Source organism: Crotalus tigris, unplaced genomic scaffold, assembly GCF_016545835.1.
Source record: "Crotalus tigris isolate CLP2741 ecotype Arizona unplaced genomic scaffold, ASM1654583v1 scf7180000024281.4978605, whole genome shotgun sequence".
Taxonomy (NCBI): Eukaryota; Metazoa; Chordata; class Lepidosauria; order Squamata; family Viperidae; genus Crotalus; species Crotalus tigris.
Genome location: NW_024100453.1, coordinates 753,242 through 775,431, shown reverse-complemented (window position 1 = coordinate 775,431; position 22,190 = coordinate 753,242). Strand labels below are relative to the sequence as shown.

General features: G+C 36.8%; 2 protein-coding genes across 7 annotated transcripts in view; both read left to right on the top strand.

Moving 5' to 3' along the window:
- FAM83D (family with sequence similarity 83 member D) overlaps nucleotides 1-2,181 on the top strand; it is a 35,899-nt gene extending 33,718 nt beyond the window's left edge. For both annotated transcript variants that reach the window (XM_039323659.1, XM_039323660.1), the window contains exon 4: nucleotides 639-2,181. In XM_039323659.1, coding sequence (XP_039179593.1) covers nucleotides 639-1,641 — 1,003 coding nt within the window. In that variant the 3' untranslated portion in view covers nucleotides 1,642-2,181. The remainder of the gene's footprint in view (nucleotides 1-638) is intronic.
- A 4,367-nt stretch (nucleotides 2,182-6,548) lies between these two features.
- The window catches only part of DHX35 (DEAH-box helicase 35), a 37,838-nt gene continuing 22,196 nt past the window's right edge, over nucleotides 6,549-22,190 (top strand). For 4 of the 5 annotated variants that reach the window (XM_039323679.1, XM_039323678.1, XM_039323677.1 and 1 more), the window contains exons 1-5: nucleotides 6,639-6,678; nucleotides 13,649-13,782; nucleotides 14,295-14,387; nucleotides 16,559-16,636; nucleotides 20,654-20,758. In XM_039323679.1, the coding sequence (XP_039179613.1) occupies nucleotides 6,639-6,678; nucleotides 13,649-13,782; nucleotides 14,295-14,387; nucleotides 16,559-16,636; nucleotides 20,654-20,758 (450 nt within the window). Of the gene's footprint in view, nucleotides 6,679-13,648; nucleotides 13,783-14,294; nucleotides 14,388-16,558; nucleotides 16,637-20,653; nucleotides 20,759-22,190 lie in introns of all 5 variants that reach the window. The other variant, XM_039323674.1, reaches the window with a different exon arrangement.

Genomic DNA, 22,190 nt, shown 5'->3' with positions numbered 1-22,190 from the left:
TGCTTACTGGTGTACACCGCTTAGAGAGTGCTTGCACTTAAAGCGGTATATAAGTCTCATAAATAAATAAATATCTAACATATCTTTGTGTCCTTTTTCCCTAGATTATAATCTCTTGCTCAAAATATATCATTAAGCACTTTAAAATGCATAATTAAATCATTCTTCTTCTTCTTCTAGTGTAAGCTTATCCTAATAGCCATCTGACAGCTAATAGTCATTTGACTTAATAAGCAGCAATGATTAAAATTCTTGATTTTCCCCGTTACATAGTTAATTATTTTCCATACAGTATATTGAGATGAAAATACAAGATATAATATAATATTTTGTCTTATACTCCTAAGTGTAGCTAGTCTTTGTTTTTACCAATTATATATAAATTGGTGAAGGCTGGATGGAAAACTATCAACAGCAATTAAATGTTACAGTAGGGTAATTCTGTTGTTTGGTATAAGTAGAATGCTTCCCCTCAATAAATTTGTTTTGGAGCCATGATCGTTAGATGTACCTCCATGAATTAGTATCTCAGCCTCAATCTGATAAATGGGGATAACTGTCTATTTTAAAGGGAAGAGATAATTTAATTAATTCATACTATAAATGTATCATAATATTTTCTTTTTCCATCTTTCTAGCTTCACTTGGACTGATGGGAAGCTGAACAGCAGTAATTTATTGCTACTCTCAGGCCAAATAGTGGAACATTTTGATTTGGAGTTCCGAATCCTTTATGCGCAATCTAAGCCTCTTAATTCAAAGCTGCCTCAAAGCTGCAGGACTAATATTTGCCATGAGCATCTAGTCAATAAACTAACACCATGCAAAGATTTCACTGTGGGTAACCTTCTGAGAGCTGAATTTGCTAGGCTCTCAAGCTCCCCCAAGAAACTTGAAAGAGAAATAGAACAGGTGAAAGAGCTCCAAGGGGGGCGAATGAGTGCTAAACGGCCACACCTTTGTGGTGAAGAGCAATGGCATAGTGGTTCTGAAATCCTAACAAAACCTAAGGAGACAAACAGCCAGTCCACTCAGACTGAAACTTTAGACGAGAAGCGAGCAACAACATTCATAAATTGTGCCACACAAACTACTACTTCTGTGGTTTCAGCTACCACCCAGACCACTACTCGATCTAGAATGGTGGGCACTCAGACGACAGTTGTATACAAAACTTCTATGACACAGACTGACAAAAGAGATAATGTGGAAGTACCCCTGGCTCAGAGAATACCTGATCAGAAGATTCCTGATCAAAGAATGTCCTCTAAAGAAGGGTCTCCTATTTCTAAAAAGTCCACCTCGACTTCTTCTAGTGCACGATCACTTTCTTCATTGTCTTCCCAGTGTTCCCGGGCAAGTTCTACTGGTTCACTAACATCCCTTAGGTCTATTGACTATTCTGTCAATCATCGGGGAGATTATTTCCGCAAACTAAACAAGGAGAGGGAATTTCACTATTCTGTCATTCGATCCAAGCTTAACCATATGGTTTCCATGCTGTCTAGGAGGGGAAATGCGGCTGAAAATTACAGAGGTTGCCATCCATTGAGATGTAACTTAAAACCTAGACAACAGATTAGCACAAGCCTAATAAATCTTAGAGACTTTGCACTGTATACTTCAAGTGACTGCTTCTGAGAAATGCAGAAGGAGGGAGCTGTTATATACATAGTTGTTAGAAGGAGATGCTTCTCTTAAACTGCCCACTTCTGTAGTATTACAAGACTTGAACGAGGCAGGAAAAAAATCCCCTTGTGTGCAGCAGAGCCAATAGGTGGATCTACCTTAAGAGTACAAAAGAAGGCACTCTTATTTTATTCTATAGGATTTGTTTTAGGTACACCTGTTGCCTAACCTTTTGCCAGGCTTTGTACTTCAGCCTGTTTATTTTATGGTACTTTATGAATATTTGGGGAGAAGGGGGATTGAATATTTTTGTCAATGCAATTTCTCTAAAATTTCCAAAATAAATTATCCAAGACTACAATTCAGTCAAGCTAAGCCACCTCTCAAGCCTCATAATAGTTCATCTGCTAAATATGGCCTTGCCTTTAATAAAAGTATGGCAAATTTTCCACATGTCTCTTGCTAATCTCATGCTACAGTTACACATATTGTGTTGATGAACTGAATAAAAAACATTTATTTGCAACCATGGATTTTAGCAAAATAGGTTGAATATGCATTTTGAATATATATATATATATATATATATATATATATATATATATATATATATATATTTAAATAAACTTGTTTCAAAATGTTTGTTAAGACATTTGAGAATCCAAATCTAGTTTCTTGTGATTGTATCTCTCTGATAAGGTTCACAGTTTCAGTCTGAAAGCTTTTGGTAGCCTTTTGTTCATTAATTTATTGAGTTACAAAATTGTATGTTCAGTTTTGGTGTGTTATTGTGCAAACCATAATTAATGGCTTAACATAATGAACAAGGTGATTGTGGATATCAGGAACTCATACTAATACCAAATATGCTATTTTAGGAATCCTAAAAGCTGCAATGCGACAATTATTAAAATAAGCAGTTGGCTCTGATTTCCAGGGGAGCCATGGTGAAATAAAGATGGTTCCAACAGATGGCTATGACCAAAGAACTAGCAAGTAGACCATGGTCTCCCACAAGTCTGAGAGCCAGAAGACAGGGATCAGCCATCATACAACTGTGGCAGAGGCTTTCAAAGAATACTGAGTTCACAAACCTTACTTTTTAATCATGTTTAGAAATTGGTTATTTTTTCTAAGGCTTTACAAAATGACACAAAACACTAACATTAAAAATAAAAGGAGATTTTTGAAGAATGGGGCAAACATTAGTAGCCATAATATCAGAAATGTCAGCAATGATGTTGTATGGATAACTTTGTCCAAAAGATATTAATTATGCGGAAATACTGGAACCAGAAATATTGGATAATAAAATGTGGATTACAAAAGGTAATTAAATTAAAATAATTGGCAAAATGACCCTAATAAGAATTTTTTTTTTTGCTGGATACACAAAATAAACCTAGATAAACTTTTGAAAATCAAGTGGAAATACAAGTAACAAGATAATGACCAAGATACTGCATTCTGGCTTGCTGTGTTCAGCCCCAAGACCTGTGTTTGGAGATTCTGTAACTCACTGCTGCTGCTTCAAAATTCTGGCTTTAATAAAGCTCCCTTCATCCATGACCTGATCATGGATGAGAGGGCCAACCTGGCCTTTATCACCCAAACCCTTCTGGGTTTTTAATGAGCTCCAGCTGCAACTCCAGAATGAGTGTTTTGTTATTTATAGTCTCTAGTAGCCAATAGGGGTCCTAATTCCAACATGTCAGATCCTCTTTTTTAGGTTAGGCCAGGGGTAGGCAACCCAAAACACTCAAAGAGCCACTTGGACACGTTTCCCACCGAAAACAAAACACTGGGAGCCACAAAATCCTTGTGATATCTAAAATGAAGATAACACTGCATATATCCTTTTTTACCTTTAATATATATGTATGTATGTATATGTGTTTGTGTATATATATATAAAATAAAGGTAAAAAAGGATATATGCAGTGTTATCTTCATTTTAGATGTCAAAAGGGACTCTCTGTCTCTTTCTTCTCTTTCTTTCCTTTCTTTTCTTTCTTTCCTCTGTCTCTTTCCTTTTTCCTTTATCTCTTTCCTCTTTCTCTTTCCTCTTCCTTTTCTCTAACTTTCTCTCCTCTCTTTCTTTTCTCTTTCCCTCTTTCCTCTCTCTTCTCTTTCCTCTTTCTCTCTTTCCTCTTTTTCTTCTCTTTCTCTTTCCTCTTTCTTTCTCTCTCTTTCCTCTCTCTTTCTCTTTCCTCTCTCTCTTCCTCCCTCCCTCTCTCTCCAGGTGAGGAGAGAGAGAACAAAAGGCAGACAGCGCTGAACGGGCAGGGAGGGGGAGTAGGATGGGAGGCAGCAGCTCCGGTGGCGGCATGGTGGCGGCCACTGTAGCATCGTAAGGGGTCCTCGCCGCCCCTGCCCTGGCTGCTGCCCCCGCCACATCCTCAGCCACTTTGCCATCGCAAGAGGAGGGCGCCAAGGCCGGGTGGAAATGGAACATCAGAGTATATCTCTTCGATGAAGGTGTATTTCTTTCATTTTTTGAAAATCTGAGAATTGATCTGGAAACAGGAAAAGGTCAACAATCTGCAATAACAGGATGGATCCACCAAACACTACACAGTGGAGTACTCCCACAAGGGTCATGTATTCGTTGTTATTTTCTTTTCCTGGATACTCTGTCCACTCATATTTGTCCGCCTGCTTCGTTTTGCTTCCTCATCACTGACATATTTTCATATTCAGTGAACAGATTCAGTTCTCATTTGACTTTTATGTGCTTTCACACGTTTCCTTTTCTTCTTATGTTTTTCTTTATACTTCTGCCTTGTACTCATTTATAAGAATGATTGTTTTGATTGTATGATTTTTTAAAGAATGCTCTCTTTTGGAATATGACAAGGTTATAACTACAATGTTGAATATTCAGAGGTAATTTAACTTAGAAATGTTTGAAAAAAATTTCAGACCAGTTAAACCAGAAATCCCGTATTCTAGTTGGATTAGAATTGATATTTATGGGTGTATATGCTGAAATTGACTAAGATCTGTTTTTTTTTTTCCTGAAGAGCTCTACTTCAGGTTCTGAGAGAGGAAGCAACATCTATCATCATCATGTGATGATAATCAAAAATCAGATGTTACTGTACATATAGACAAGAAGTTGGTAAATTTCTACATTTCCAAGGAAAGGTGCAGGATCACCGATGGTCTAGCGAACTGATTCCCATAAAGTTGCCATTTGTATGAATTCCCACTTCATGTGTGATTATTTATGGCTATTCTGGTTTCTGTGAAAGTGATGCCATCTTTGGGGGAATTAAGTTATGGGATAAATGGCAACCTTGAGTTACAAAGGCATCTCCAGCAACAGCTTCAAAATTATGGGAAGCATCATGTGGTCTGCCTTTTGCCCAGCACGTTGATGCTTAATCACTGGACTATTATAGAATCAAATATGATGATACATTGTTTTAAATAGTTTGCTTACTACCTTTATCTAATACTGTATATGTTTATATTAGATCAAAACATTCAATCGTATGTTGCTTCCCTTGATCAAACTGCATTTGTATAAAACTGAATATGATGAATCTCTACATCTGGATAGAGAGAAGAGGATGCATATCCCTTAGGCACTAATTAAGCCTTTTTATTGTCTCCACCTACCTATTTATGTTTGTGTACTATATTTAATATGCTGTTTATCTGAAACTATCAAATGGTTTACAAAAGATAAACACAAAATAAGGATAAAATGCCATAGAAGTGATTAAAGATAAAGATACTTTTTTAATCTACAAATATGATCGTAGCTAATAGAAGATATGTTTTAATAACTATTCTTTCCTCCATCACTTTGGATTATTTTCTTAGCATCTGGAAATTTTTATATACATCAGGAACCAGTTTAGTTGGAAAAGCTCATGAAAAATTCATGTGAGTTGATCGTAAAAAAGTGAGCATAGACTTATTAAGGCAAAAAGTTTTCCTAATGAATATTGTTTCCTCTAATTTCAGTTACTGAGGGGGTTATAAATGACTGTGCTTCTCAAAATATTCTCAATCACAGAAATTTACTGGACAAGTTTGAGGTACCGTAGTCACTTTCTGTCTCAAGCCAGCCTATCTCACAGGGTTCTTGTGGGGAAAATAGAATATGGTGCCTTGAATACCTGAATAGAAAGTGGGACAGAAATCCAGTCAATAAACAAATAAATAAAGCCCTCTGTCTTCAGCAGGAACCAACCACTTGAAATAATCATCTCTATGCTACTAACATAATTAATGAAGGATTACTTATCATCAAAAATTGATGGGCATGACATTGAGTACAGAATGCCCTCTGTAAGATTTTGTAGTGGATGTAGCGAGACTGAAATTCTTAGAATTCCCAGCAAGCACGATCCTCTGGCCCAGCTCATCTGGAATATGCCAAATTGAGCAAGGCAGTATAATACCTCTCGATACAGAATATAAATGGACTCTGAAACAAAATTTTGCAATGGGGAATGCTGTTACTAATTACGTCTACTCATTTACCCAATGGACTGTAATATTTTAATGTAAGAAGATCTATGGGGATTTTAAAATGCTAATAATGTTAATGTCACATTATATTCCAAAACTTTGGAATCCAGCTATTTTTGAAAAGGTATGGTTATACTGAACCAGTGATGTCGGTAAAAGAATTAGTTTCAGATATAATTCCGAAATAAGAGCATGTGGAATTGTGGGAGTTGAAATCCACACATCTTAAAAGTTGCCAAGGTTGAAAAACGCTGTTCTCAAAGAAGGTCATGGCAAACCACTTCTGCGTTTCTGCCGAAGCCTTTACCCTCATCTAAAATATCCCAAAGGTTGGCGAAAAACACCCCCTTCCCCAGCTAAAGCTCTGCCCTTGGACTGCAGATTGGAGGAGAGACAGCTGCTTGGCAAATTCGGGGGGGGGGGAATCCATGGTAACCATCAGCCAATCACCAAACTCCTCACGATCACATGATCCTTGCAAACGGGAGAGGGTTCGTTCCTTTCCTTTGACCTTTCACCCCAAGATGGCGGCGCCCGTGGGTCCGTTGAAGTTTTGGAAACCGGGTAAGCCTTGAATTTTTTGTAAGGGACGGGAATACAAATGCCGTGGGAGGGAATAAGAAGTGGAAAGGTGATGCCTGCTTTTGTCTAGTTTTGGTGGAAATGTAATTTCAGTTTGTGAAAGGACACCGGCGGGATAGGTGATTGGGAATGTTACCGATACTCTATTTTGGGGGACGGACGCGCGACTCTTGTGAATCATTAAATAAGTAAAGAAGAAAAAGAAAAAGGTGACCGGTCACAAATGAACAAGGGTAGAAGAAAAGTTATTCTGCACCTGCTCAAATCCTAATATTTAACCTTTGAACATGCCGTTCTTTTGACTTAGAAGCTTGTGAATTCTGAATTAAGAAAATTGTGCTTCTTCACTGACGGTCGTCCTGCTTTTCTTTTTTTCCCCCTTAATGCCATTTAATGCTATGGAGTGGACCTATTTATCTCGTTCAGGTGGTGTTAAATAAATGCATCGGATTGAGATTAAGCTGTTTGATATACAAAAAGAATCCTATAAGATGCCACTTTCAAATTCTTTTAAATGAAGACTCTTTTTAGGTCATGGGATTTATCGCTGAATATATGACCAGTCTAATTCAAATTGTAGAATATTCAAAATTAACACACCCATAAATACACCATTTTCTTGCTTTAGTGAACCTCCTTAGAGGCAAGCCACACAGATATTTACATTTAATATAAATTGTGAGAGGTGCACTAGTCTCTTCCATGAATTTTTTAAAAAAGAATTTCACCTATTTTAATAGGCAATGAATGCTAGCTAGCACAGTGGCAAAATAAATCTGCTTTTATTGTGTACAAAGCAGTAATAACTTGAAATGATTTTAAGATAACTGTCATCTAATTGAAAGGGTATGATTTTAAATTTTAAAGGGGCATTGTGGAAGTGAGGAAAAGCTTCCACTCCACTAAAAAGTAGTAAAGTAAAAATCCTCAATGGTGGAACTAGATGCTGTTCTTGCTAGCTGATTATATGTAAATGCAATGACAGTCAAGTGCTGTGATAACAGAATCTTCTGCAGTGCTAAGCAATTTACATGGTAGCTTTTATCTCTTTGCATGAAGTGATTTTTCTGGTGTGAAGGATAATTAGTTTTCCAATGCTGAAACTTAATTTTATAGGGCTATTAATATTTAAATTAAATTACTGCTCACTTTTAGACATGGAGCTAACCTCCTTAACAGTTGAGGTAGTGTTTGCTGCTGTAGTTTCCCTTATATAATTATTTTTGTATGTATACAGATTGTTTTGGTATTTGCTTGCAGTTACAAAAGAGTATGTGGAATTTAGAGAGCTTTGCCTTCACTTTAATGCAACAAAAACTCACATAATAGCTTTTAATATTCTGTATATATTTATCTATGTTGAACTATTAATACCATTGTGTTCAACTATTCATCCCAATGTGTTCAATGCTGTAGTCATTTACATTTTTGGGTTCTAAGGAAGATTGTAGAGCATGAGCATGTCATAGATTTTTTTTTTATATTGTAAATATTTATTAAGTTTTTAAAATTTTACAAAAACAAAACAACCCATCCCCAAACCTCCCCAACCCTCCCACTCCCCCCTCATAGATTTTATTCTTTCAGTACTTTTCACTGATTTATTAATATAGCCACTTCTTTCTGAGATTATTAATGAATATTTTATATTTCAGTGAAAAAAATAATTTGCCCTTGAACTGATCTCGATTTAGAAAGAACATAGACACAAGTCTTGTAATTCATTGTGGTCCTTCTATATCAAGATTTTAACAGTATTTGCAGCCTTTTTAACAATGATTTTGAATAGATTGCAAAGTTTGATATATTTTCTTCTAGGAAAAACCTATAGCAATTTGATAATTCTGTATAAGCCTACATTGTTCTACATACAACCTAATTTTTCATCATATTTCCATTAACCCACTTTATCCCTGCATCCTTTTTCTTAAGTTATTGAAGAGTAGAGAAAAAAACCCTGATGGCTGTCAATTTGTAATATGATCTTTGAAGCTAAATAAGTTTTTGAAATAATTCTATGATTATTTACTTGCAAGAAAGTTCTATTTAATATAATATAGTTATTAAAATATTTTATATCAAATAACTGTTATATTCAATTAGTAGTCAGTTTTGATGGGCGGTGCTATTTAGTATGAACATGATAGTTATATGCAGTTTGTACTTTATATGTAAGTATTAAATCATATACAAAAAATCAAAATTTAGAGATAGGCTACAAAGTTTTGAACTACAAAAAAAAAGATTATTAAAGAGAAAACACATGACTACCACAGCTGTCTTCTCAATGTTTTTAAAGTTAGATTCATCCCAGTTCTTTCATCTACTTAATCAAGATCATAAACCCAATACCCCTAATGTCCACAATAGTTTATTTGTAAAATTCGTCAGAGCCAGGTCAAAGAATAATTTACAAATTCTCCCAGGGTGAAACATTTCTTGTTTAATCATGTGCTTGTTGAATTACTATAGTAACTGGGTTTAAATAACATATAGAGCAAAACCAACTATTTTTTTTGGGCATAGTGCAATGAATGCATAAATTAAGTTCTTTTCTGTGCTGCATAATTTTGAAAACAGCCATGATATTGTTGAAGGAAAAATCTTCATCAGGATCAGCCTTCATCCTTCGGCAGTCAGTAAAATGAGGACTCAGATTTTTGACAATATACTGACTCTGTAAACCACTTAGAGAGGGCTGTAAAGCACTATGAAGAGATATATAAGTTGTAGAAAGAAAAATCTTTATCAGGGTCCAGTCCAAATTAGGAATAAACAAAATGGAGACTGCTTTAGAAGGAAGGTTGCAGTTTATTGAAGGGCAGAGTCAGACAGAAGCATGGCTCTGGGAAAGCTGACCACATATTGCTGGGAGTGGTGGGTTTTTATATCTTCTGGGGCTCTTGAGGTTGTTTCCTGTTCCTGTTTGAGGCTTTGTATTTCCTGTGTCATGTACTCTGACCTGAGTCTGAGTGTGCCCTTTTGGTATTGGAGGGTTAATCCTATTATATCCCAAAAGGTCATGTCTTTTAGAGTTTGGGTGGGTATGTAGATTTTAGAGGTCTTTGTCTTCCTAATCTCATAGCTTCAACCTCCCTGAATGGATTATTACATCTACATTTCTAAAAGCTGGTTTCTGCTGAATTTTCTGCCTTTTAAAGATCACCATTATTCCTTTGGAGAAATATATTCTGCCTTTTTAATATTTCCCAAAATATTTCTTTCTCTGGATTCTTCCCACAACATGCTAAAGAAATTTTTCCAAATCTGTTACCTTGAGATGTGTTCAGACTGCAGTAATATGGTTTCTGGGCAATTGATAGCAATGCATTCATGTTATATAATTACAGCATTTATGTGGTATAAATTGTAGCCAATGATAAATTTTTGGCAAACCTGAATTTATAGCAGCTTTTTGAATTGCAACCTGTGAAGATGTGCATAAGCATGCTGCTTGATATTGCTGATAGTATCTTAAAATTGTAATATGCTGTTTATGGTACATGAGCCAATTTGAGGTACAACCACCAGATTAGCAACTGGGAGACCAGGAGTTCTAGGTCTGCCTTAGGCACCAAAACCAGCTAGATGAGTTTGGACTAGTTACTCTCAGCTGTAGGAAGAAGGCAAAGGCAAACCACTTCCAAAAATGTTGTCAAGAAAAGTACATGGACTTGTTTCTGAGTCAGCAAGAGTCAGGGTTGATTTGATGGATCATAAGAACAGCAATTAATTATGTAATCAAGTTGGAATGATTTTTTTTCCTTCTGTAAACTGAAGAGCCTACTTTTGGGAAACTGCAGCTTACATATAAAGGTGGTTCTTGACTTACAACAATTCATTTAGTGACCATTCAAAGTTATAACGGCACTGAAAAAACAGATTTATGACTATTTTGCAGCATCCCTATGATCATGTGACAAAATTCAGAGACTTGGCAACTGGCTCATATTTATGATGGTTGTAGTATTCTGGGGTTATATGATTAATCACGGTTTTCTGACAAGCAAAGTCAATGGGGAAGCCAGATTCACTTAACAACCATGTTACTGGCCATTGTGGTGCAGTGGTTAGAATGCAGTATTGTAGGCTAATTCTGCTGACTGCCAGCAATTCAATTCTCACTGCTCAAGGTTGACTCAGCCTTCCATTCTTCCGAGGTTGGTAAAATGAGGACGCAGATTGTTGGGGGCAATATGCTGATTCTGTAAACTGCTTAGGGCTGTAAAGCACTATAGAGCAGAATATAAGTCAAAGTGCTATTGCTACTGACTTAACAACTGCACTGATTCACTTACCTCTGTCAAGAAAAGTCATAAAATGGGGCAAAACTCACTTAACCAGAGAAACTTTGGGCTCAATTGTGATTGTAAGTCAACGACTACCTGTATTCAATTTTTTAAACCTATTTGTATCTGTTCCATGATTTAGCATATGCAATTGTCAGTTGCTGTGGGTATACTTAGGCCAGTTGTTTGTTACAAGTGTTTGGATTTAAATACCTTTGAGTTCAGTGAGATAGGTTGCATAACCCATGTCCATTTCATACAGAAATAAGACCTATAGTAGAAATTTATTTTAAATATTCATATAAATATTGCCAAAAGATCTATCTTCAGTACAATTAATGTACAATAGATAGACTGTATTCATATTACTCAGAAATCACAATTAAAATCAACAATTTGTTTATTATGTATATGCCCCTAAAACACTGCAATTAAACAATACAACTACAAGAGTATAAAGCAGTGGTTCTCAACCTTTCTAATGCCGTGACCCCATAATACAGTTCCCCATGTTGTAGTGACCCCCAACCACTTATACATCACCGGGTGCCAGGGGCGTGGCCAAAGAAAAGGGGGAAAAAATGGCGGACAGCCTTGTTTGGCGACCCCCGTGAAATGGTCGTTCGACTCCAAATGGGGTCCCAACCCACAGGTTGAGAACCACTGGAATAAAGTAACAGCACCCAGTAAGATTACGCACAGTCTTCAAGAGGTGCCTTACATTCAAAAAACAGTACATTGCAATATACGTGCACAATCACTTTACTCAACGCACGCAGAGGCAATCAGGAGCACTTTCCAAAGCAGCTGCCTGGAGGATTTCAGATCTATGCGGAGCTGAAATCTTTTAGCAAGAAGCTTTTTTGCTGCTTGTTAATTGTTAATCACTACAACCAGGAGTACCATTGAATGAGGTTGTTAAGTGAAACAGTCATGTGGGCATCTTGCTTAATGACCGCTTTGCTCAACAATTGAGATTCCAGTCCCAATTATTAAGTGGGGGCTAGTATATGCAAGCATGTTTGTGGGTTTATGTAGAATTATTTGAAAAGCTCTAGCTACCAACCTAGTTGGTTGCTTGAGCTATGAAGGGCTAGGTAAAACAGGAGGATATCTGTCCAGCTGTCTCAATCAATCAATCATACAATAAGTCAAGTTTATATAGCTTCCTGTCTCTCCCAAAGGAGGAGCATTGCACAACAATAAATAAAACTGCTAACATAAATCTGGTAATAGTAATAAATAGCATAAAAATAAGACAGCAATGGAGCTATCAGGACAGATCTCCAGTCCCCTGGAAGCCCCAGACCTGAAAGCATAACCAGGTGTTGAGGGCCTTAACAAAAAGTCGAAAGGGCCATTCTAATTTCAGGGGGAAGAATATTCCTTAAGGCAGATGCCATAGCAAAGGAAGACCCAACTCTTGGGACCCATCAGACATAAATCCCTAGCTGATGGTACCCGTAGCATGTTTTCTTTATGATAGGGCAAGTTATTGGGCAGAGGCAGCTCCTCAGATAACCCAGTTCCATGCCATGAGTGGTTTTAAAGGTTAAAACCAGTACCAGCACCTTATATTGGACCTAGAGGCAAATTAGCAATCGATACAGCCTATGAAGCAGAAGTGTAACCTGTGTTGCCCTAGAAGCATATGCAATTAATTGCCTGTGCATTCTGTACCATTTGAAGCTTCTGGTAGTGCAACCTCATCCAGCATGAAAGATGGCATGATCTTGGAATCAGTGGGCCTCCAGAATGAAAACCATTCTGTCTTGTCAGAGTTCAGCTGAGGACGTTGTTCCCTATCCAGACTCTCACAACCTTGAGAAACTGGGATGAGACATTTACCAGGGAGGGAAATATATCATTGGATATTGTCAGTGATGATACCTCACTCCATGCAATGAATGAGCTCAATCAGTGGCCTCATGTAGATTTTGGAAAGCAGAAGAGAAAGCACCAAGACCTGTGATACCTCACATTGTAGAGGCCAATGGTGAGATTTCTCCTTCCCAATCACCTTCAGCTTGAAATGACCCTGAATGAAGGAGATGAACTGGTGCAACAACATGCCATCTATCTCCAACTCTCTGAGTTGATTCAAATGGTGAGTGGTATCGAAAGTCAGCAAGCAGTCATGCCGGGCAAGGATGGAGACACTATGCCCATCCTGCCCACACCAGAGGCCATCCAAAAGCACAACCAGGACTTTGCCAGCAGCTTAAACTGGTTAGGTTTTTAAAATCCAGCATTTTAATTCCTTATAATCATGGTATTTGGTATCACACAAATGCTTATATTTCAGTCTACTACCAGTAATGGTAATTCTTGTATTAATTTTTGAACCATTATTAAAAAAAACTGCTCTGTACACAGTGCATTAGAAAACTCAGCTTGGAGACCATTGGAAGATACATACCTGAGGAATAGTCTGTCCTTAGCAGATATGGACATGACTGGTATGCCAGCAAATTGGTACTTAAAAAAAAAAAATCTTTTAAAATACTAAATTGAAAAGCTCTGAATTTGTGAGGATTAATTTCCTCTTAAATCTGTATATCAAATTACAAGTAAAATTACAAGCAAAAATATCTCTTTACCTTTTTTGTATTTTTGTAAAAGTCACATCAAATTAATAATTATTTGTTTGCTTGTGTATGTAGGCACAGAAGGACCTGGTGTTAGCCTCTCCGAGGAAAGACAGAATGCTGCTGAAAGTTCAAGTGTTTCAGTTATCTATAATCCCTATATTTCCCTTTCTATTGAGCAACAGAGGCAAAAGCTGCCTGTTTTTAAGGTATGAATTACTTTTATTACTTTGAACTGCAGAATTGCATGCATTGCCATGTAGGAATGGTCTACCATTTCATATTTTAAACTGATTTTGCAAAATAGAAAATATTACATGTAGGTCTCATAACGCTGAGACAGAATAATTTTTCCTATCTCAATGTATGGGAACATTGTGACAGCAATACAAACCTGCCACTATTCACTGTTGATGTAAACACGAGTTGAATTGCATGGGTATAAGAATTCTGTGCTAGCTTGTAGATTGCTTGGTAAAGATTATGCGCGTCATTGTGTGATATTATTTTATATATTTTATTGTTAGTGTAACCTTTTAAAGTAAATTATATATAATACAAATAAATCTGTTTTATGATTTGTTTAAGAATGTATGCAATAAAGCACTGTACATAAATCTTCCCATACTGTCATCAAAGAGTGGATTCCATCCTTACCCTTTATTAAAATTTCTTTTATGAGGTGCTTTAATTCATGTCTAAACATCTATTTCTCTTCCAGCTTAGAAATCATATCCTTTATCTGGTAGAAAATTATCAGACATTAGTGATTGTTGGAGAAACAGGATGTGGGAAAAGTACTCAGATTCCCCAAGTGAGTATTAATAATCTTTATTTATTTGTTTATTAATGGAATACTTGGCCTGATTTTCAGTCATTTTCCATGGATGGATGTATCACTATATCTGTCCTTTTGTCTGCCCTATACTCTACTAGCGCTGCTCGCCTCTGCCTACTGGCTGACCCTTGCTGGCCCTGCTGCTTCTGCCAGCCTTGTGACTTTGTGCTAGCTGGGTTAGTCTTTTTTGCCCTGTGCTTGCTGCCTCTGCCATTCTGTGCTTACTGGCCTTGCTGCTCCTGTTGGCCTTTCCGCCCTGCACTTGCTGGCCCTGTCACTTTTCAGAAGAAGGGGCATACAATTTGGACAAGGCACATGCAGTGTGCTTCATCTGTAGTGGTTGGAATAAGATGGCGGAGATCAGCAAGGGCCAGCAAGCACCCTTTGCCATTATAGGGCCAGCGAGCACAGGGTGGTAAGGCTGGTGGGATGACAGAGCCAGTGAACACAGGACAGCAAGGTTGGCACAGATGGTGGAGTATAAGGTCACTAAAAAAGCAAAGATGGGAGGATAGATGGGTTTGAGGAGTTGAAGAGGAGACAGTCCTTTGCCTCACCAAGGCTTGAGGCTGGGAAAGAGGCTTAGAAAAGCCAGATGTGGCTCGTATTGTGTCCTTGTCTAGCAACAGGTTGGATTTGGTTAGCAACCCAGATTGCCGTCACTAAGCAATGTAGTCATATGATATTGCACTTTATGATCACATTGCTTAGTGATGGAAATTCCGACCCCAATGGCTGTCGTAATTCAAGGACTACCTGTAATGGCCTTTGATAAGTTAAATAAACATATGTGTATCGCTTATAATTTTTTTTCTGCTTGTATGCCATAGACTCTGTAACCATGGCTAGTTTGTAACTCACAAATGCCGAGCAGAAATCATTGAATTGATAGGCCTACTGGAATTAATGATTCTAAATAATCACATCTAATTCGTCCAAATGGTCCAGTTGGATTCACTAGATCTAGTGAATCTCAGAATTATTGAACATGGATCTACCTTTTTTTATGGGAGTTGAAGTCAGCTATTTGTAGCAGAGAAGCATACTCAAATATTCTCCACTTTCAAATTAACATTTGAAAATAATTGCATTAACTCCATGGTTAATTATTTCATACCTTTTCTGAATAATTATTGATCTAATTAAAATATTTTATAATTTTCACATTAGCACTAATTCTTTGCTATTATATCTCACAATAACTAATTTAGACTAGAATTTGTTTTTGCCAATAAGGCACTCTCTGAGATGATCTCTATTCAAGACTTTCTGGAAAATGGGAAAATAAATGATTTGCTACCAGTTGCCTTTTCCTTCTGTAATCACCAGTAACTTCTTCCATAAAACTCCAGAAGATCCTTCAACTTTGCAGGACAGATTTTCAAGGAGCTGAAGAGGAAGACTATAAAAATTTTTCCCTCGATTTAGCCTCAAAAATCTTCTTCTAGATTAAAAGTTCTGGCTGATAATGAGGCACATTCCATTTATAGAAAGCAAGATATAGATCCAAGCCGTTTCAAATATATTAGTTTGATAGCTGGTAACTGTCCAACTAAGTTAATTGATAAAGTGAGAAAATGGATTACACATTTTTCTGATGACTGTTAAATATTTTCTAGATTCTTTTAAGAATTGTAATTTAATATAATAGCATAATAGTTTAAATTAGTTCACTTGATTTTTCAAAAAGAACAGGAGTGGTTTATTGTCTTCATTGTGCTACTTTATTATACAGATAGTCCTCACTTACCAACCACTCATTCAGTGACTGTTCAAGGTTGTGACAGCACTGATCAAGGGTTACTTATAAATGGTTCTCAAGTGTGATTAAAGCACTTGGTAACTGGCTTGCACTTATGGTTGCAATGCCACAGTGCCATGTGATAGCCAGTATGGTCATCGCTAAGTAATGGGATCATCATGACATTGTTATGACTGCATTGCTTAGCTGTGGCAATCCAATCCCAATTGCTGTCGCAATTCAAGGTCTACTTGTAAATTGAATTAGATCTACAATTATTTTCCAGTGAGACATTGTATTTGGAGAAAAATAGAAATGTAAAATGAGGAATGAAAATAATTAAGAAATCAAGATTAATATAGAATTTATACATCAGTTCTAATAAATATTTTTTTTCCCATGACAGTATCTAACAGAAGCTGGCTGGACTGCTGAAGGCCGGATAGTGGGAGTAACACAACCTCGGAGAGTTGCTTGTATTTCAGTGAGTGCCCTAGATTCCAAATTCTGAGATTTATATATATCTTATTTTTGCAGAATGTTAGATAATATAATCAAATTTATAAAGTCTGTCAAAAGTATTTGAAAATACATTAAGCAGTTTAGATATTTGTTAATATCTATGGGCTACTATGAAGATACAGATAAATACTTTCCATAGGTTATCATTGGAAATTTTTGCAATAGTATCTTAGAATGTATACTCTTTTATTTTTGTGTTTGATATGAGGTCAGTAATTTGCAGTTAGGACCTGTGCATATTCGCAGCACACTCTGATGCTTTTCACAATTGAATATAGGTTTTGGTAACAATTTCCTTTTCCTGAAAAAAAAAAATCATGCCTTCACATGTGGAGGAAAGTACACTTGGTTATGTTGCAGCTATGCAATTGTTTTTATGTATGTATGTATGTATGTATGTATGTATGTATGTATGTATGTATTATATATATGTGTGTGTGTGTGTTTTCTGAGGTTTTCGCGGGTATTTGTATGTAGGTCTTTGGTTATTCGGGTTTTCTCCTGCGTAAAACTGGAAGTGTCTTGGCGACGTTTCGACGAAGTCCCATTTGTCATCTTCAGGCTGGTGTTTTCAGCTTCGTGCTTCGAGGAGCAATGTGTGGTCTTAGCTGTTTCTTCCTTTTAACTGCCAGTGGAGGTATGAGCACAACAAAGCCCCCACCCAAACAGAACACTCCCCCATCCAATCAGAGCACAGCCAACCCCCCCATCCAATCAGAGCACAGCCAACCCCCCATCCAATCAGAGCACAGCCAAACCCCTAACCAATCAGAACACACCTCCACCCAATCAGAACACAGCCAAGCTCCCACCCATCAGTTCATACCTCCACTGGCAGTTAAAAGGAAGAAACAGCTAAGACCACACATTGCTCCTCGAAGCACGAAGCTGAAAACACCAGCCTGAAGATGACGAATGGGACTTCGTCGAAATGTTGCCAAGACACTTCTAGTTTTACGCGGGAGAAAACCCACACGCTACAAGACAAAAAAATTCTGGAGAAATGTTATAGGATAGGTAGAGCCAACTTGGTGCCCATTATTCTCTCTTATAGTCTCTTCTGTATAACCTGTATGCTGATTTGTTCTCCATTTCTAAGCATCTTCCTTCCCTTCTTCACCTGCCTCCCTTGAGTGACTGCTGCTGATGTCATCACAAACAAAACCCATTTTCATTTGCTTTTTCCTACTGATCCTGCACTGCCCCAAGCCATTTCTGACCAGAACAATCATCTTTCTATTTATATATGAAACAAAGCTGTTCTGCTTCATTCCATATACAGACCCAAACACTTGAAAAGTACACTTTGGAATTAGACATGGGCTATCCAAAGCTATCTGTTTTGTATAACTCTACCTATGCAGCAGACGGGTAAAAATCTGGAATGTCTTTGACAATACATTTAGATTAATCAGTATATTTCATTATAATTCATTACATAGATTGAAACTTTTTGACAAAGGGCGCAATCAGATCTTGCAGTGGATAACTTTATGGCATTAAAACTAGGATCCAAAGAGCTATTTTAGGAATGCTAAAGTGCTTACACACAGTTAATGAGATATTTGATATTTTATTAAATCTATTAAATTGATTTGAAAGTCATCTTGGTTTCAGCAATGGGTTGCCATTTAATGGAATTAAATAGTACACAAGATAAATTGATTTTGCTTAGTTTTATATTTCTTTGGACACTGCCAAAAGCTATGTCTCCAAGAGGGTTCTTTCTAATAAAATTAATCAGTTTTTATTCTTAAGTTTAGAGGGAGAATCTGACATTGGAATTCCCTTTCTACTTCCCAAGTTGAGACCTTTCCATATCAATAAAGTCTGGTGCTGGGAATATATAAGTGATTAAACCTGAGATATCAGTCAGTCTTATGGATGTGAAACATCCTAAGTCCTTCTGGTTTCTGTCTGGGGAGGAACTTTAAAGGAACCATTAGTGCAATTTTCTCCTGCTCCTTATAACAGAAGAGATGATTACAGCAACAAATGCTAGTTATAGGAAAGATGTTGTATACTACTTCTTCATTTTCATCCTTAGGGAAGGGTTGGATTCAGTGTACTGTCCCAATAGTAGAATCCTCAGACTATGCCTGGAGCTGGAATTTCATTCCCTGGGTTCTACTGCATGATTTACAAAATAGTTTATGTATGAATTTCTAAAAAAATAAATAAATAAAATTTTAAAATAGTCACCACCCTGTGAGAATGCCAAATGCATGCAAGATTTGGTGTTCATAAGATTTCATCCATTTACTTTGTTGACTCCCCAGAGTGATAAAGACTAGTTTAATCTGTAAAATTAGGAAAATTAGTAAATAGCGCTAAATAATTGCTTTTATCTCATAACCACATTTACTTGAAGGACATGAAATGCACTACACAAAATACTTAACATTTTGGAACTTTGTAAACATTTGCTATATTTTTCTTGAATTATAGGAATTGTATGTGAAAGATTTTCTATATTTATTAAAATGTAGCATTGCATAAATATGGTTAGAATGTGTCATTTCAACTTTGTAATTATGTGTGGATTTAGCCATGGTTCATTTCAAGGTTGTTGAAATTTATCACATGGTCCATTTTGAAGAACAAGTGTGGAACACACTTGGACATTTCTATCTTTAGTGCAGCAAGTATTAGTTGATATAGATTATGCTTTTGTTTATTTAGTTTTATAACTAATTGAAATTTATTATTAGAATGAAACTGCTTATCTGTTCACTGATGGAATATTGTGAAATAGTTTTGAAGACACAAAACTGTGACAGGGAAAACAGCCATAAGAAAGCTTTAAAATAATGAGACAAATATTTTCATTCATTGAGTGTCAAATCATTGCAGATGTTTTATTTCTTTCCCATAATGTCATCTCTTTAAAAAGCTAATGAATGCCAACAAATAATTCCTCTCTCTGGTGCCTTTTCATACAGAAACCTAGAGCAGACGATGTCATTTCTCAAGTTGAAGTTTCCTTTGTATAGTCTTAATTTGGATCCAAAATATGTCTAGTTGCTTCTATCACATGATCTTTTTGGCATCAGGTACACCTCTTTAGTAGTGAGAGCATTTTACAACTGGAAGGCCGCCACCAAATTTCTGTTGATGAAGGGAAAATCGTCGACAATCTGGCAGTTTTCTGGTGGAAGAAAGTTTTGGAGGACCTCCAACGTTTTTGTGTTGAAGTCCTTGTGCTGGTGCAATCTTAATAACAGATTTTATTTTTTTTAAAACTTTTACAACAGAATGCTCAAGACACACCGTGGTGGTTAGGTGATCAATCATCCAAAAACAAAATCATATAATAGCTCAAGTAAATACATTAAATGTTCCCTCTCTATTTCCCTCAAATAATATAATCTATTTAACATAATCCATTTCTACATTACATATCTATAAATCCTAATCCTGTTTTGAGCTTTATTAATTTACAATTACCATAGTCCAATTTAGTCTTAGATAAATGTATTATCACTTATGTGAGGGCGATCTGGCTGTGACATCTGTCACCCCATTGATCGCCAGGGTTGATTCGGCTGATTTGGCTGGCTAGGCAGGTGTCCCCTTCCTCCCTCACCGCTCCATGTGCGTCCCTCCCGAAGCTGCGCGCTCAGTGGAAGAGGACGACCATCCCAGATAGAAGGAGTGTACCGATCTTCGGTCAAGGGTATACGATAGCTGCGCTCCTCTGCTAGAACCTCCAAACAAGCTGGTGCAATCTTTAAGTACAGAAAATTTTATTTTATTTTTCCTCATTCTCGTAAAAGCAGAATAATTGCATTGCCATATAAATATTGGTTATATTTAACTACAACATAATGATCCAACAGAATTAGCTCAAGTTAACTAAATTTTACTTTACTGATTTTTTAATTATTTTTCCCTAGTTGTGCAAGATAAACAAACAGTACACATTCACAAATCAAATGTGTTTATTTTTTTGCAATATTAATGTTGTTCTTTTTCCTAGATTGCAGAGCGGGTAGCTGAGGAGAGGGGTGCCTTGCTGGGCCATGAAGTTGGATATTGCATTCGATTTGATGATTGTACTGACCCACAGGCTACAAGAATTAAGGTAATATATTTGAGCAAAATGCTTCTATTCTGAAAGTGTTTACAAATATTTCCAGTCAATGAGGATCAAGTGAAACAGTACATTCTGGAGAGGAGAACACTGGAGATCAATACTGGTTGACTGTTTTGAATAGGTTCTAATGTTTTTCAGAGTCAAATATAGTTAGTCCTTGATTTAGAACTATTTATTTAATGATGGTTCATTGGAAAAAGTGCCTTATAACCTTTACTCACACTTACGATTCACCATCCCCACAGTCACATGATTGCAATTGAGGCACTTGATAACTGGCTTGAGTGGTTGCAGAGCAATTTTTACCAAATTGCTGGTAAAAAAAATTGTGGAAGTTAAATTCACTTAACAACTGTAATATTTGCTTAATGATTGTGTGATTCACTTAACAACCATGGTGATCTGCCATAAAAATTGTCATAAAATTGAGTCTGACTTGACTTATTACTGCAACAACCTACAATGGAAATTCTGGTCCCAATTGTGGTTGTAAGTTGAGGACTATCTGCGGGGACACTTTCATATATACTTAAGTGAGTCCAGGGTGGTTCCAATATTCCAAAACACATTTAAATAATGGAAAAAATGTCAGATTTGTTCATTAGAGATGGGCAGCCAATTCATTTAAATAAATAAATAGGTGATTATGTCCTGTAAATACTACCTTTTGTAATTCAATTGTCCTTGTTTCCCACTATAGCCAAAATAATGTTTTGTTCCATTGAGCATCCTCAACTATCACTTTTTTTTCTTTATGTTGTTTGTCCTTCTCCAAACTTTCAGTTTCTTCCAGGCATTCCTTGTCTTCTGCAAACATGCTACTACTTTGCCTATATAAAAGAGCCACACTAATCTCTGAACCCATGGAAATAGATGAAATCACTTACCAACTGTTGCAATTTGGGGGCATGAATCTTGTTTCAGAACAAACACAGATGGTTTTTGTTTGTTTGTTGTATCTGTCTCCCGCCAGCTTTTGACCTGCTTCAGTTTGCCTACCGACCAAATCGCTCTACGGAGGATGCTATTTCTTCCGTTCTCCATCTGAACCTGAAACACTTAGAGGAAAGAAATACTCATGTGCGTTTGCTGTTTGTCGACTTCAGTTTGGCGTTTAACACAATCATTCCCCAGCATCTAGTAGACAAACTGGGCCTTTTAAGCTTAAACACTCCTTTGTGCAACTGGATTCTTGATTTTCTTACCAACAGGCCCCAATATGTGCGAGTTGGAACAAATACCTCTAATACCATTTTCTTGAGCACAGGTGCTCCTCAGGGCTGTGTCTTAAATCCGCTGCTGTTCACCCTGTTGACCCATGACTGTTGTGCTAGGTTTGCCACCAACCATATTGTGAAGTTTGCAGATGATACAACAATAGTCGGCCTTATTCAGGATGACAAGATGGAAGCATATCGCA